At 28.2% G+C, this 15478-nt stretch overlaps 5 protein-coding genes across 12 annotated transcripts in view; 2 read left to right on the plus strand and 3 right to left on the minus strand.

The window, feature by feature from the left end:
• The window catches only part of LOC145202058 (uncharacterized), a 177452-nt gene that overhangs the window by 26318 nt on the left and 135656 nt on the right, over nucleotides 1-15478 (plus strand). The window lies entirely within an intron of this gene.
• Nucleotides 1-15478, plus strand: part of LOC149891088 (uncharacterized) — a 107310-nt gene that overhangs the window by 26318 nt on the left and 65514 nt on the right. The window lies entirely within an intron of this gene.
• LOC145202066 (mitochondrial import inner membrane translocase subunit Tim13-B-like) lies at nucleotides 29-2077 on the minus strand. Its single transcript, XM_080074957.2, has 3 exons — nucleotides 1875-2077; nucleotides 430-498; nucleotides 29-227 (listed from the first exon to the last, which is right to left on the minus strand). The coding sequence occupies exons 1-3, from the start codon at nucleotides 2019-2021 to the stop codon at nucleotides 114-116; spliced, it is 330 nt and encodes a 109-aa protein (XP_079931083.2). The 5' UTR covers nucleotides 2022-2077; the 3' UTR covers nucleotides 29-113.
• On the minus strand, nucleotides 2301-4714 carry LOC145202061 (UDP-galactose translocator-like). 2 transcript variants are annotated; one of them, XM_090083360.1, is made up of 3 exons: nucleotides 4544-4713; nucleotides 3514-3813; nucleotides 2301-3353 (listed from the first exon to the last, which is right to left on the minus strand). In XM_090083360.1, exons 2-3 carry the CDS (start codon nucleotides 3742-3744, stop codon nucleotides 2544-2546), a joined length of 1041 nt encoding a protein of 346 aa, XP_089939486.1. In that variant the 5' UTR covers nucleotides 3745-3813; nucleotides 4544-4713; the 3' UTR covers nucleotides 2301-2543. The 2 variants fall into 2 exon arrangements, with proteins under 2 accessions (XP_089939486.1, XP_089939487.1); XM_090083361.1 differs by having other exon boundaries at nucleotides 3225-3353; nucleotides 3495-3813; nucleotides 4544-4714.
• LOC149891090 (uncharacterized) lies at nucleotides 8158-13196 on the minus strand. 7 transcript variants are annotated; one of them, XR_016451102.1, is made up of 9 exons: nucleotides 12128-13196; nucleotides 11571-11798; nucleotides 11338-11499; nucleotides 10919-11016; nucleotides 10795-10837; nucleotides 10523-10586; nucleotides 9186-9287; nucleotides 8925-8973; nucleotides 8158-8750 (listed from the first exon to the last, which is right to left on the minus strand). XR_016451102.1 is itself a non-coding variant. In XM_090083017.1 (8 exons), the coding sequence occupies exons 1-7, from the start codon at nucleotides 11803-11805 to the stop codon at nucleotides 8966-8968; spliced, it is 720 nt and encodes a 239-aa protein (XP_089939143.1). In that variant the 5' UTR covers nucleotides 11806-11890; the 3' UTR covers nucleotides 8158-8750; nucleotides 8925-8965. The 7 variants fall into 7 exon arrangements, 5 of the variants coding, with proteins under 5 accessions (XP_089939143.1, XP_089939144.1, XP_089939142.1 ...); XR_016451101.1 differs by lacking the exon at nucleotides 12128-13196 and having other exon boundaries at nucleotides 8829-8973; nucleotides 10772-10837; nucleotides 11571-11883; XM_090083017.1 differs by lacking the exon at nucleotides 12128-13196 and having other exon boundaries at nucleotides 10772-10837; nucleotides 11586-11890.

A 15478-nucleotide genomic window follows, 5' to 3' on the forward strand; every position in this document is an offset into this window, starting at 1 on the left:
TTTACATTTTTTCACTCGTTAAATACGATTTTTAAAAAGATCTCTCCGTTCTAACAAAAACATATACACTTATAAAATGATTTTTTAATTCATTGGCTTTACTAAATTGCAGCTTATAAGCCACCGCTGGCTAGTTGGCCATGCTCTTGACTTAAACGAGTTGTGTATGTTTGCGAGACTAGATTCCATGCTTCCATATACCTGTCCATGCACATTGCAACGCATTTCTTAAGATAAAAAAAAACAATAACAGGTACATTGTTTATGTCAGCTAAGACCATAATAATGGTTTATGCAAATAATATAAATATACTAAACAAATCATACACTCACATCAAAAATCTCGAACAAGTGTAATTTGACACACATACGATCTCCTATAAATTGCACACAAGACTACAATACAGAATTAAAATTTACATATCTTACTTGTTCTGAGTTATCTAAACTAGTACCAGGTTTACTGATGCACTTTTGAAAACATTTGTCCGACATTTTCTAAAGGCGAATCATAATTTACAAAAAATTGCTCACAAAAAGTTATCATTACCAAAAACCATTCTTTCCAACGATTGTTAACACTAATCTTTTAATATAAAGCCACATGCTCAATTTTAAAGAAGTTCAAGTGACAAATCCATCTTTATTTTTATGGTTTGAGAGAACACGCCAATATAAATACGCTATATTCTATAAAGAAAAAATATAGAATGCTTTTTTGTTAAAGCCGTTTAAAGATAGAAAAACTTGAAAAACTTAAACCTCTTTAAAAAATATTTACTTGGAATAAAATTATTAGTGGATGAATAACAAAGAATTTTTTTTTTACAAATTTATCATTTTCATTAAGCAAAGATCAATAAAAGATAACCAAAGATCAATTAAAAATAACCAAACAAATGTTCAACATTTATTTCAAATCAATATGAAACATTGATTTGAAATAGAATATTGCATTCATTACGCATTTTTAAACAAGATTCTAAAATTTTATCTTACAGTAATCTCGTTTTTTAATATAAAATGTCTTATATTTAAAGTAACACATAAATATAAGACATTTTATATAAAAGCAGGAGAGAAATTTATATATACTTTTGTAAACCTACTTAAATTTCTTTTTTTTTAACCCTAATTATCAAATTGCTTGCATTCTTTCACTCAAAGTTGTAATATTAATTTATTTGTTATACTCAAATGATATTTATGTTCAAAAGTTACATTTTAATGAAAATTTTCAGGAAATTGCATATTAACATAAATTGTCTGAAAAGCAATATATTGTTGTAATTTTTTTATAGATAAAATTGTTTGCTTTGCTTTCACTCCATAATCAAAACACACTAAGATATTGAAACTAGTGAGAAATACATTAATAAAAAGTTTATTAGGTAAAAAATTTAATTAGCAAAATTTAATGATATGCTCCATTTTACTTTCAACGCATTTTACTAAATATTTTTCCAATGCTTATTGATTAAAAATGTAAGCGCATTTCATATCCAAAAACTCAAAATTATGCACATGAAGTAGAAGTATGTAGATTAAATGTATTTTCATGTAAGTTTAACTTCACTCTTATACTGATGAGTCTTATAGCTAGCAGGTACAGGTTTTTGTTTATCTCTTATATATAACTTTAAAAAGAGTTTTTTTTGCTTGAAAGAAATTTCAATTTTTATAACTTTTTCATCTTTTTAAAACAATATATAGCATGACTAAAATTATTTATTTTAAACTCAGCTTAATATTTGCAGAGTAGCTACTTGATAGTAAAAAAAACCATTGATGGCATTGTACTTTGCACATAAAAAGATTTTTTTAATTGTATGATTAGAAAAAAGAGTGAAAAAATTGTGAAAGTAAATACCCACAGAAAGTAATTCTTGAGCGTTAGCAACAGCTATTTGTTGCCTCAAATTTTCCATTATCATATTGTTGTTTGATTTGTTACTACTACTAATTCCATATCCACTATTTAAAGAAGAGCTGCCGAGCGAAGATCCAAAATCCATTGACATATTTAGGAAAGAACATAAACTGAAAAAAAAAAAAAAAGGTAGATCTTAGAAATAAATTTGGTTGGCCAGTTTAGTTTACAGACATTTTATATAAAAACACAAGTATTTTAAAAAAAACTTAGAGCTAAACAACTTAACCTGATTTATTAGGGAAAATAGTTTTATAAAGTATTTTCATGATAAGACAAAAAATGTTTTTATTGAAAAATGTAATTTCTACTACCAAATTTGAGTGTAAAAAAGTTAAAGAGATCTAAAAAAAACCCAACTACACTGAAATAATAACAAACTAATTTCTATAAACATTTTCACAGATGCAATATACTGATATTGTAGAAGCTAATTCTTATATTTTTTCTTATGAAGAATATATTAAAAACAAAAAATTAACATAACAAAATAAATATTATAAATAAGAACCACAAACTCGTAACAAAATTTAAAAAAGGAATTTTAAGTACAATAAATGGAAATTTATTTTAACACAATTTCTTTTAAGAATAGCTATTAAAAAAAAGGTAATCATTCGCAAGGGATGTATGCATATGTAGCCAACAAAACTGCTGATATTCCCAGCATGAATTGAATACTCAATACAAAGTTGAACACATAAATACTACAAATACAAGACAAAATAATAGAAAAAGCTATAGCAAAACATTTTAAAATATTGTCAGCATATTTCATTACTACAGCAACCAGTAATCCACCTACAGCCTGAAGGAGAATTGCAAACCAAACAAATTTTGTATAACCAAATAACATTCCATGCTCACTAATTTTTATACCATCACTGAACATCATGGTTGTGAAGGAAAGTAATGTTCCTATAGTTCCAAGTTGAATATTTAATAAGGAAATTGAAACAAATCTTGATTCTTTAAGTATCTTCTCAAAGTAAACACAACCGAAACCTGAGGTAATACTTGACATTAATACAGAAAACATTCCCACAACTAGTGACTGATTATTCAATCTACTAATCAAACTATAAATTTGACTGGGCTCAAGCTGTACTAATATTAAACCAAAACACAAAAACACAAGTGCTAGCCATTGCTTTTTTTGAAAACTTTTTTTCAATAAAATTACTGAGAAAAAAGCTGTTACTAAAATTTTCCCTTGATAAATTGCTTGAAAAGTGGTAGGATCCAAATTAGACAATGAAACATACTGAAGATTGTTCTGTATGACAAACAAAAAGGCTGGGACACATAACTTAAGTGTGTAAACTAGATCATTAAAAACATGAGCACGTAAACACAAAATCCATGATTCAAAAGTTCCACTTTCAAAAAATGTGACAATCAAGCATAACCACAACTTTAAAAGCTAAAAATACAAATAACAAAAGATAAGAAACCAAACACTCTTAATTTAAAAAAAAAAAAAAAAATTAAAGATTGAAATTAAACATTAAAAGAATTTAAAAAAACATGGTCTTCTACAAAAAACAAAAACTCCAGAACTTGCCTTTTAACTTAATATTTACCTCAGAAAAAAATACTGCTGTACTTGCAAAATACATATCTCCAGTACCAACTCTTGAAAATCGAAGCACCATAACATGAACTGCACTTTGCAAAACAAGCAGACACAAACTTATATGCTTTATGTATGGTTTGTAACTTGATAATAATTTCTTTTTTAAGTCATTATTCTCTTCCTGAGTTTTTATTGAAATAAGTTTATGTGTATTGAGCTTTACAAGATTAGTAGTCATTATTATTGATATATTTCAAACTCTACCAATTGCCATTTATTAGGGTAAAGAATTTAAACCAGACAAATCCTAGAAAAGTAAAAGTTAAATACATTAAATATGTACAAATTAACAAAAAATGTATGTATCTATGTATTTATGTATGCATGTATGTATGTATGTATGTATGTATGTATGTATGTATGTATGTATGTATGTATGTATGTATGTATGTATGTATGTATGTATGTATGTATGTATGTATGTATGTATGTACGTATGCATGCATGCATGCATGCATGCATACATGTTAGGGTGTCCCTTAAAAGATCATCTTTTAAATTATTAGGCTCTTACAATTAAATGTTTTGCTACTAATTATTTATTTAACCACAAAAAATAACAACTGATTTGGAGGTATTACCCCCAAAGTATTTGAATTTTAGCCTGGTAAAAGGTGGTATACAAAAAACGACTGAAATTGCCATTTTCAATACAGAATTTTTACAGTAGTAAAAAAACTGAAACAAACTTTTAATAAAACAATTATCTGGTAATGTAAGTATAATGAAAACAGGAAATAGAAACATAGATTTCTATTTCCTGTAATCATAGACTGACTTTTACCAGGCTAAAATTCAGATACTTTGGGGGACCTCTAAAATATCTCCATGTAACCTGTATCAATAACAAATAGAAAACTATATAGTTGCGAGAGCCAAAAAATTTAAAAAATGATATTTTATGGGACACCCTAATGTATGTATGTATGAAAAATTTAAAAGCTTAAAAGAAAAATCAACAAGCAATTAAATTTTACTTTCCGATATTAAGATCTCCAAATTCAATCATTTAATTTACTGAATTCAACTAATTTTGAAAAACAGTTAATCTGAAATATTTTAAATTTCATTAAGACTTTCCATGCTTTTTTTTTTCAGTGCAACGGTAACGGAGATTTGTTAATATCCATAACCGCGATAAAAATATTTAAAAATTTTTGCATAAAAGCCATGTAAATACCGCTGTAAAATCCCGTTACCGTTTATTTTGCTATTTTTTTTAAAACAACTTTTTCTTTTTTTTTCAATCAAAAGATTAAAACAAAAGGTCTGATCACTGTTAACACTTCATCACTTATAATTTCTATACTGCTATCTTTTTCATCACCGTTAACATCTGCCTCTTCAATCTCTTCGTCCCTGACCGTAAAGATACCTATATCATCCATTTCACCATCATTTTCACTATCTTCGCTGTTAATAATTTCTCTTGAAGCTTCCTTCTATTTATTTAAATCTGATGCAGGAACTTTCCTCACGTCTCGCACATGTCTTGGTACACCATCAATATCAATATTTTTATTTTTGATTATGTTGGTTAAATTTCCAATTTTCCAAATTGAGGTGCACTTTGCGTCAACGGGACAAACGTAAACTTGTTTTCCAATCCTGTAGTTTTTCGTAACCTATGTTGATGTTTCCTGAGTTTCAGTATTCTTATCCCCTTGAGGTAGACGAAGTGGTAGACACCAGTCTACTTATATTTTTGAGAAGCAGGTGTAGAATCTTCTTGTATTTCAATTGTTGGTGTTGAATTTTATCAAAATCTGCTTGCAACGGAGATGGAGGTTTTCTTGCTATCGCTAAGTTGTTTATATTAGGCGGATGCACTTCCTTCAAAAAATAACGAAATTATTAAAGACAGATTGTCCATCTTTAACTTTTTTCAGCCATACTACCACATTGCGAGATCCATAAAACTTTCCAATCATTTTTGCCATGGGTATCATACTGCCGAAATAGCTTGTAAAATCAAGACGACTATATTTCTATTACAGTTACATATTTCTTTTTTCTTTCTTTGCTTTTACGTAGTTGTGCAACTTATATATATTTTTCAGAATTCTCTATTGCTTAAATCATATTTTAAAAAATATGTTATCACTGAAATCTAATCTCTAAGAAGAAGAAAGAAATTTAAGTTTAAAAATTCATTCTTTATTTGATTGAAAATTCTCACAAATGAAAATTGTATTTTGCATTTCTACCGTATTATTAACAGTATTTATTTGAATAAACAGTCAAAAATATGAAATATATTAACCAATGATTCTAAAAAAAAACATATTCCATTATTTTGACATAGAGCGCAATATAAGGCATGTTTAATCCATCATTCTTTGTTCCAAAAATCAATTAAAAATTTGTTTCATACATTAAAGATTTGTTAAAGCGTTGTCTTGAACAGTGGTCCACTACACAGTTTTTGAGCTTTTCTCCAATTGGGGAGTGCTTGAATTGCTGCCAATGAATCTTGAGTTGATGATGAAGTGCCTCAATTACCTCCACTGAGTAGATTTCCAATGATGATTGTTTCCTTTGTATGAAGTGTTGCACACGGTAAAAAACTGTGTGGACCTTTGGTGAAACACATGCACTTCTACGTTCTTTAAAGTTTTGGATTTTTTCTAATAGTTTTATTCCAAGCTCATACCAACACAAGCCTCAACAACTTCATTAAATTTTGTGAATGACTGGGATTGCTTGAATAGCTGCTTGGCTCTCAGCAAATTTCTGAAGACAATCAAGGCTTTTCTCTTCATTAATTCTTTTCTCTTCAAGCCATTTAGACAAATCCATCCAAGTTTCTTTAAGAAACTTTGTAAGGTGATTTACAACTCCCATCACCTAATGTAGTTCCATGGGAGGTACCAAATCAAGAACAAAAGATTTTTCTCAGTTTGATGTGAGAATAAGAGAATAAATGACACTTTTGAAGAGTTCTGCTCAGTTTTGAAGAGAATCAATGAAAGCTTTGTGGCATCTCTTTAAGGATTCAATTGTTCGAGATGAACCAGTTAGGTGGAGACTTTTTGAATTACACCATCATATGGATGCATGCTTGAAGGTGCTGATTGTTTTGATACGATGCTAAGGCACTCTTTTAGAAATCCTCCACCACCATCTATCTCAAATTTAATGATAGAGTTGAAAGCAGGTCTCCTTTCTCAAGAATTTTTCTCAAGAATTATTTTCCATTTTTGACAATGAACAACAACTTTTATTCCAAACTTACTTGGAATTGATGAAACAATAAAAATTTTTGAAAAAGTTTGACCAATCTTTTGAAAGTTAACTGGAAAGTATGGCTCAACTATTCTTGTTTTAAAGATTTTATTAAAAGTTGATTCCAATTTTTGCATTTTTAAATTGGAGAGGTCTGTATTAACTTGCACTTGAACAAGATCTTGCGCAGTGAGTAAATGCTGATTTTGTTCTTTTGATACTGAGGATGATCCAAGATGCACTGGAAGAGAATGTTTTCTTTGTGGCTGATGCATGTTTGTCTCTCGTTGCTATTTCTTTAATTTTTCTGACAAAATGATGATTTTGTATAAGAGTGTGCTACTTCATGACCAATTAGTAAGAGAAAACCAAAGCAGCGTTTCTTGCTTAACTAATGGTTTTTGATTAGACTGACTGGTAAAATTGGTCTTAGGAGTTTCGCTTGTTTTAAACAACCTTGGGTACTTGCTGTTTGACAAATAAAGCACTCTACATTATTTTGATTCTCTTGCTAATTTGGTCAGATTATTGTCAAAATGATATACAAAGGTGGAAAATTAATCTCTTTACCTTCAGATGCTCTTCCAAGAGAAGACCTGCAACATTCAAAGGTGCCTATTAAAACATTCAAAGGTGCCTATTAAAACTCATGGGTCATTGAAGTTGATTGATGTTTGCAAAATTGAGTTAACTTTTTCTTTATTGAGGTCACTTAGTTCTCTACTAGCCGTTTTAAGCACAACATACATTTAAGTTTCCTGCTCTCATCATTATTTCTTGATGGAGCCATTTTAGAAGTTTTTTTAATCCCACAAAAACATTTGTGATGGCTTGAATTAACAACAACAATTACACGAGTATTTTATTTGTTTTTACGTCGCGCGAAAATTCAAATTTGGTTTGTAACGTTTGTAATCTCCTAATTTTTTAAAATTTTCATAACATTTTTCTGTTTTGACAGATTTCAAAATTTCAAAAACCTAGACTTTTTTTTGATTTCCAACTTCCTGAAAGACTGATATTCTTAATTAAAATAACTTTAAATATTCATTTTTTGAATGGGTGAAGCAATTGTTTGTTTCCTGAATTTTACAATAATCTTGCATTTCAAACTTGTAAGTTCAATTTATTTCAAAATATTAGATCATTATTTTAAAATAAGTTAAGCTTCATTAATTTATATAATAATATTTAGACATAAAGTTAAATGACACATTAAATGCCAAACTTGCTAAAATCAAATTAACGTCTTCAGTTTCTGCTCTACCAATATGAAGTACTATTAATGTGTAAAAAAGCTCAGTACGTTGGGAAAAAACATTGAATTGATATCCTTCCAAACTAATGAAAAATAAGAAAGCAAAGTTGTGTATTGTGGCTTCCTTCGGTTAAAAAATTAAACATGAACTTCGAGTTAAAGATATTTCCATAAAAAATTAAGACGTTATATGTAACCACATCTTGCCTCTTTCATCTATTTGTCATATTGTTCTTTGATAACACCACGTCTGAGTGCACATAGTTAAAAATGTACCATTTTGTCGACAAAACAGTTTCTAATTCAATGGTTACATTGTGTGATCCCCTGACTTATGCAACGTCGGGTACCAGACACCTGCTTTCTATAAAATGATTGTTTTTTTTGTGTGTGTGGAACTAAATAACATTGTTTTTTAAAAAATATTTCGAACTTTATATAGTAGTAATGAAACGCCCAACTGCATTTTAATATCATTTAATTATTTTTTAATTTTAGTTTGGCTTGTTTCTAATGGTTTTTCTACAACAAAAATTTCAACAACTGTAAAGTTAGATTTACACATTAACTATTTTAATCATGCTGAAGGTGGATCAAACGCGCCAATAAAAGCAAACGAAACAAATAAAATTGTTTTTGAGAGCGAAAGAATGAGGATTGAATCGCCAAATCGCCAAATCGCTGTTCCACGTCATCGGTATCTAAAATATAATGTTGACGCATGTAAATAAATGCACTAATGCATTAAAAGACATAAAATTATTAAAAAATCTATTTACATGAAATATATAAATTTTCAGTCGGCTTGTTGTTAAATTTCATAAAAACATCAAATAAGATATGAGATATGATAAGTTTTTCTGGTACGAAGTAACCTTATTAAGCTGTTTTTTCCTATTTTTTAACCTCTGCATCTTCAATTATCTGAAAAAGATATATGTAATAATGATAATATAATAATAATAATAATAATAATAACAACAACAACAACAACAACAACAACAACAACAACAACACCAACAACAACAATAATAACAATAATAATACTGTAAATAATAGTAATAATATTAGTTAATTTAAAAATATTTTACCGATTTTAAAAAATGTGAATTAACAACAATGTATCATCAATTTACCTGTATTAAACTCTTTTCTTTTCTGGTTACGAGCATTTTGCAAAACATCAGTTACGAATTTTTCTAGGTCTTTTATTGAACCACCATTGAATTCAAAAGAATCTGTCAAAATGAAAAAAATTTAAAATATTTAACATAAATTTACTTTGGTATAGCTAAAACAAGGTGATGGAGACTGTTATGGTCTTTTCTAGAATTTTCTAGATTCAACAAAACATTAGAGAATCTTCTATAGAACCTTCTAGATATATAATAATATTCCAGAATGTTCTGTATATTTCTAGGAACGTTCTATTTTACTATAAATATTAAGTTTGTGTGATTAATGTATTTATTATAATTCTTATATTGAAAGTAAAAGCTTTAATGAAATCAAATTTTTCTTTGAATCTGTCAATTAAACAAATATAACAGAGACAAAAATACTAATATGGCACAAAAATAAGCTGAAAAGTACATTTTTGATACAGATAACAGTTATAGACACATTAAAACTATATCTCATAAAACACTCCAGATATTTACTAGGTTTTCAAGACTTATCTTTTTCCCATTGCTTTTTTGATTTAATTTAGATTGTAGCTGATTGGAAAACAACCTGATAGATATTTTTACAATAAACTGACATATATATTTGAACATGTTAATGAAATGTTTATTTGAATACATGAAATAAACTATTTGAATGAACTATAAATTATATATCTTTGAGAATAAGATGTTGCACCTCTATAAACAATAGTGTATATATGAAAAAAGGCTAATAGTTACCTAAAATTACTATTTAGCTCATGTAAACCAAATAGCAAAAAAATCCTATTAGTTGTTTATAAATTGATTCTAACACTGTTTGGGTAAATATCCCCCAGTGATATATCCAGGCTGATTTTAACACTGGTATGCCAGTTTGGGCACCTAAAATATTCTGCCATAACTCAAGATCAAATTAGTAAAAATAAATATAATTCATATATAAGTGCTTTTTAGGGTGTAATCTAGACTGTTCTGACAGCATTCAAAATTTTGGGCACTGATTCTCAAATTCAGAAATCAAGGACCTTTTCTTCTGCAAATACTGTTTTTTGGAAGATGGATTTTTTTTGTTACAAATATCCATATGACTGTGTGCTGATTTTTTTTTTTTAAAAAAAAAAAAAAGTTCATAATATAAGCTGAAACTCTTTTTACCTGTGTCCCTAAACAACTTCTAGATACATCACTTACCGCCAATATTATACAAATGCAAATAAGAGGAATAAATAAAAACAACCCAAAAAATATGTCATTTGTTATTTTATTCACTCCCTGTAGTTGCCTTAATATTTTTGAAAGCTTACTTTTTACATCAGCAATAACTTCTTCCGTAGAATCAGACACTGGCAAAAGAGGCAGACGGGAATCCTAATAAAAATAGTCTTGACTGCAAATAAACTACTTTGCAATATTGTATTTGTAAAAAAAATTAATACATGCAAATTATCAGTTAAACAGGCTAGAATGAAAATAAAAATTCAGGTGCTAAAGAAAATCTTACTTTGACAAATAAACAACTAAAAAGTCTCATATTATTCTGCTTTATGACATACCATTATTGATAATTTCCTCTTACATTTCTTAGGGCTTAGCTCAAGAGCACTCCTTGATCTTTCCTCCTGTAAAATGTTTGGCTATCAAAGAGATTTGCTCAACTGTTTATACTATACTAAACCTGTTCAAATGCTAAAACTACTCACAATTAATCTTGAAGATCTTTGCTTTGTTTTATTGTGCTCAACAATAAAATGAGATTGAGAAACTGCCTCTTCTTCTCTCTCTGAATCTATTAACAACTCTATTCAAAAGAGATAATAATCATTAGTGAAGTAAGACAAATGATATAACAATCAATTCAATTTAACATTCAATTTTGCTTTTAACAACAAATTGATCAATCACAGGTATATTCAACACAATAAAATTTTGTCAATAATATCAATTTAAGAAGATTTTCAATATTATGTGAACCCAATTTAACAACATAAAATAAATTAGGACCCCAATAAAAAAAGTATTTTACTAAGATATAAAGAGAGTTATAAAATAAGCAAGAACTCGAAGCATGAACAACTACTTCTGTGAATAATCCATTAAAACAAAGTCATATTATAATTACCTAGGTTTTGTGTTATACTTTTGGCATTGGACTTATTTATAAACAGTGGAGGTTCTGGCAGTGTTGTAAGGAACAATTTTTTATCCTTTTTTTTAATGATTTCTTCAACGTAATTGTCATCTGATATAGAAAAGTTGTACTCCTCACAACAGGAAAAAGAATCTAATTTAAAAATATTTTGCTACAAAAGTAGTTAAGTCACCTAAAATAAATAAAACAATTTAAATACTGACCATCTCTTATCATACATTTTAACAGTTGAAATTTGTGCCATTCTTTTGTTGGTGAAATGTTGTTTTTTAGTGCATGATTATAGTTTTTCTTCAGCAATAAATGTTTCCCTTCCTTATCAATCCACTTAATTAAAACATCCTCTACTACCCTTTTATTTTCCTTCCATACAGCTTTTGAAAACTTCCCAGACATACTCGTGTATAAATGATGTGTTTTACAAACTGTAACTAACATAATAAATAAATTATTTAAAAAAAAAATTAATTGAATTTTTGTTTTCTTATATTACTTTTATTATCATTTTTTGCATTATCATTAGTTTAATAGTATTATTATCATTATTTCTTTTAATAATAAATATAAAATCATCATCATCATCATCATCATCATCATCATCATCATCATCATCATCATCATCATCATCATCATCATCATCATCATCATCATCATCATCATCATCATCATCATCATCATCATCATCATCATCATCATCATCATCATCATCATCATCATCATCATCATCAAACTTTTTATGTTTTTAAGTTAATTACTGTACATTTAAATGTTTTCTCATCAACCATTTCTTTTAAATGACTAATTTTTTTGTTTTTCATCAAAAAGCAGTGGTCATGTTGAATACTCATACTTCTTCTGTTTGTAAATATTGTTTGGATGAGATAACTCAAACTCCTGTTTTCTACGTACAGCTTGAGGAACTGGGTTTCTTGAATATTTTTATTAACTATTTTTTGTGTTGCAAATAGTTTTCAAATGGAAAAGCTGATATGCTATTTAAAGAACATTGCATATTAACTGCATCTTCATGTAAATGAGTTAAACTGTGAACATTGTACACCAAAAATGCACATGCATAAGAATTAGATGATTGTTTTGCAAAAAAATTTAATAATTTAAAAGCAAAGTCAAGAGATGTGTTACTAATTTGATTATCTGCTTGCAATAAAATTGACATGGCAACATGAAGACATAAAGAATTTACAAACATGTCTGACAAAACAACACTTATTAATACAATTGAACCAATTTATAGAAGAAACATATAGAATTCTGTTGCTCTCCATCATTTTAGTTCCTTTAATGAATATAGTTGAAGTGCAAAATCAGATAGCAATGTTCCATAATATGAGGCTATTATACTAGATAGATCCTCCATCAAGCAACAAGAAAGTCTACACTCCAGCCTGAAGATAGAAAAAATAAAATTCTTTTTGTAACACCAACACAGACTACATGCATATAGTCTAGGATGAACATTGAAATAATCTGAATATCCAATTCACACAATGGAGAGAGCTTCTTTTGATGTTCTGGGTATTCAAAGTTCCTGAATGTACTTTCATCACATAAGACATGCAGTTCTTCACTGTCAAACACAATTTGCTAAGAACAATATGTCCCAATGGTTGTGCATCTCTCACAGCCATATTTGAAGTGTGACCAACAACACATTTTATAAAAGAACGTGCTGGTGCATCACATATAAAGGATAATATACTAAAAGTATAGTTTCAAAAACCACCAGCCTAAATTTCTTTTGTTTCTTCAATAAGATTAGCCAAAAACAAATATACTGGTTCTGGTTTACCTTCACAACCATACAAAGCAATCATGAATATTTTTTTCCAGCTCAATCCAAGTATCGGCCACAACTGAAAATTAGAATACTAGAATATTGGTAAACCATCTATATTACATGTTATTTATATACTTTCAGCATTAAGCATCAAATTCCTTTGCATTAATTTAACTATTTCAACTGCAAAATAAATATATTTTTCTTTACATGACTGCATGTTTCAATTTTTTGTATTGTTTTCAGAAGGGTTCTAGCATCACAAGGAACTTTGAAGCCATTTTCCCTTAAAATACAAAGTAACTTATTCACATATGCATGAGGTACCCTGAATTCTGAAAAACATGCAGACAAACTTTCCTTCAACGTTGATTTTAGTTGTACTCATTAAGCTTGTGGTTATTAGAGTATTCATTGTCAGAAAACAAATATTCAATATAGTCAGAATATTCCTCAAATTCTAATGTCCTTTCATTTTCATAAAATGAACTATTATCTCCCCCTAAGAATCCCACATTAAATGTACTGTCTGTCTAAAGATACAGATGAGGATTCTAGTAATTTCTTGTATTGCTTTTGAATATGCCTACGACGTCGTTGTTCTTATTTCAAGACAAAAAACGGAAATAAAACGAAAAAATTATTATCTAACTCGCACAAGTTAAACTTCTAAAAACTCCTTCCTTTCACTATCGTTTTTCTAATTTTCTCAATGGAATTGTTATGTGCACAGCCAACCACTAAAGTAGTTTTTTTGCGTTATTAAAAACATCATATATTATTATAAAAATACACATTTATATTACAATCATATTTTAATTTACCAATAAAAGTATCAACTTAAGAATAACGTTTTTATCTTTCAGATCATGAAGTGATTTAAGTAAAATGATATGCACTGAAACCATGAAAATATTTCGCGTTATATTAGCAAGTAATTTGTAATAGCATGTAATTTTATTTATTTAAAACTCATTCAAAATTATTATCATTATGACTTATGCCGTTCATAGTTTAGCATAAATTTAGCTATGTATAAATCTTTATTCTTTTCTAAAAACAAGTTTCCACCATGCACGTTTCTTTAATGGCGGTTATTTATAATGATTGTTGTGTAAAATCGATTTTGTAGGTATGTGCGTATCTGCGATTTACGGCACCGATTTTAAAGTTAAAATCTGTCACCATTTTTTCACCGCGTGCTCGAGGTAGGTGTCGTAAGGATGGATTTTTCTCGTCTTTTTTTAAGAATTTTATATTGACTTAGATAATATTTTAAAAGTAGAGTGTTGTAAGTTTATTGCAATTTGTTTTTTTTTTTTGCAGTTACTAACGTTTTTAGTGATTTCATTGCTATTGAAAACTTCATTCCTGTTCTGGAAGTGAATTGACATTGAAGGGATGATGGTTTTTTTTCTAACTTTTGAATCAATTTTCTATATCTATTTTCTATGTACCTGCCAAATTTTATTAAAAAATAATGACACGCTCATATTCTATTTTTGCACGCAGTAAAGGTACCAAATATTCTTCTGTTGGAGAGGTTGGGGGGGGGGGGGATTCAAGATTATGAACATTTTGTATATTTGACTTTTTTATTCATTAAAAATTGTTTTCTTAGAAAAATGAAACTTTATTTAAAATATTGGTGATTTTTTAAAAGTATTCAAAACATGATTTACACACAAAAACACAAAAAAAACCATATTCTGTTATTAGTTGAATAAAAATATAATCGAGGCAAAGTAATGCGTTAAAAACTAAACAATGAAGTTCAATTATAAAACCACCATAAGCCGAACGCTAATTTTTTAAGTTGGTTGGCGCATTTTAAACCAGACACTAAGGCAGATTTTAAAATATACGATAAGTGTCGACAATTTATACGATAAGTGTGAAACACTTACGATAAGTATGGAAAACTGCGCTTTAAAAGTTTGATCAAAACAAGTACATTATTGATTTAAATTTTAGAGTAAGAATAATTTTAAACTAACCGTTATAGTATTATATTGACGGCTGCAAAAATTCATTTCTAAAGCATTTCTACTTTTTGACTAATCTAATATATTATGAAAACTTTTATTAAACTTACGGTAGGTGTGGAAACGACCCTATCTATGTTTTGATCTAGTTTATAAACATACATTTTAAATACATCTAGACATTTTAAATACATCCTATATTTAACCGAAAAGAGACGTCTATGTTTTGATCTAGTTTATAGAACTAATACGCGTCTACAATTGGGCATAAAAAGAATCTCTGTAGTTTAACGTTTTTTCGATATCTAATACACGTCTAAAATATACG

Source organism: Hydra viridissima, unplaced genomic scaffold, assembly GCF_058129835.1.
Source record: "Hydra viridissima isolate aposymbiotic clone 2 unplaced genomic scaffold, HvirCarnegie_v1 scaffold_3, whole genome shotgun sequence".
NCBI classification, from domain to species: Eukaryota; Metazoa; Cnidaria; class Hydrozoa; order Anthoathecata; family Hydridae; genus Hydra; species Hydra viridissima.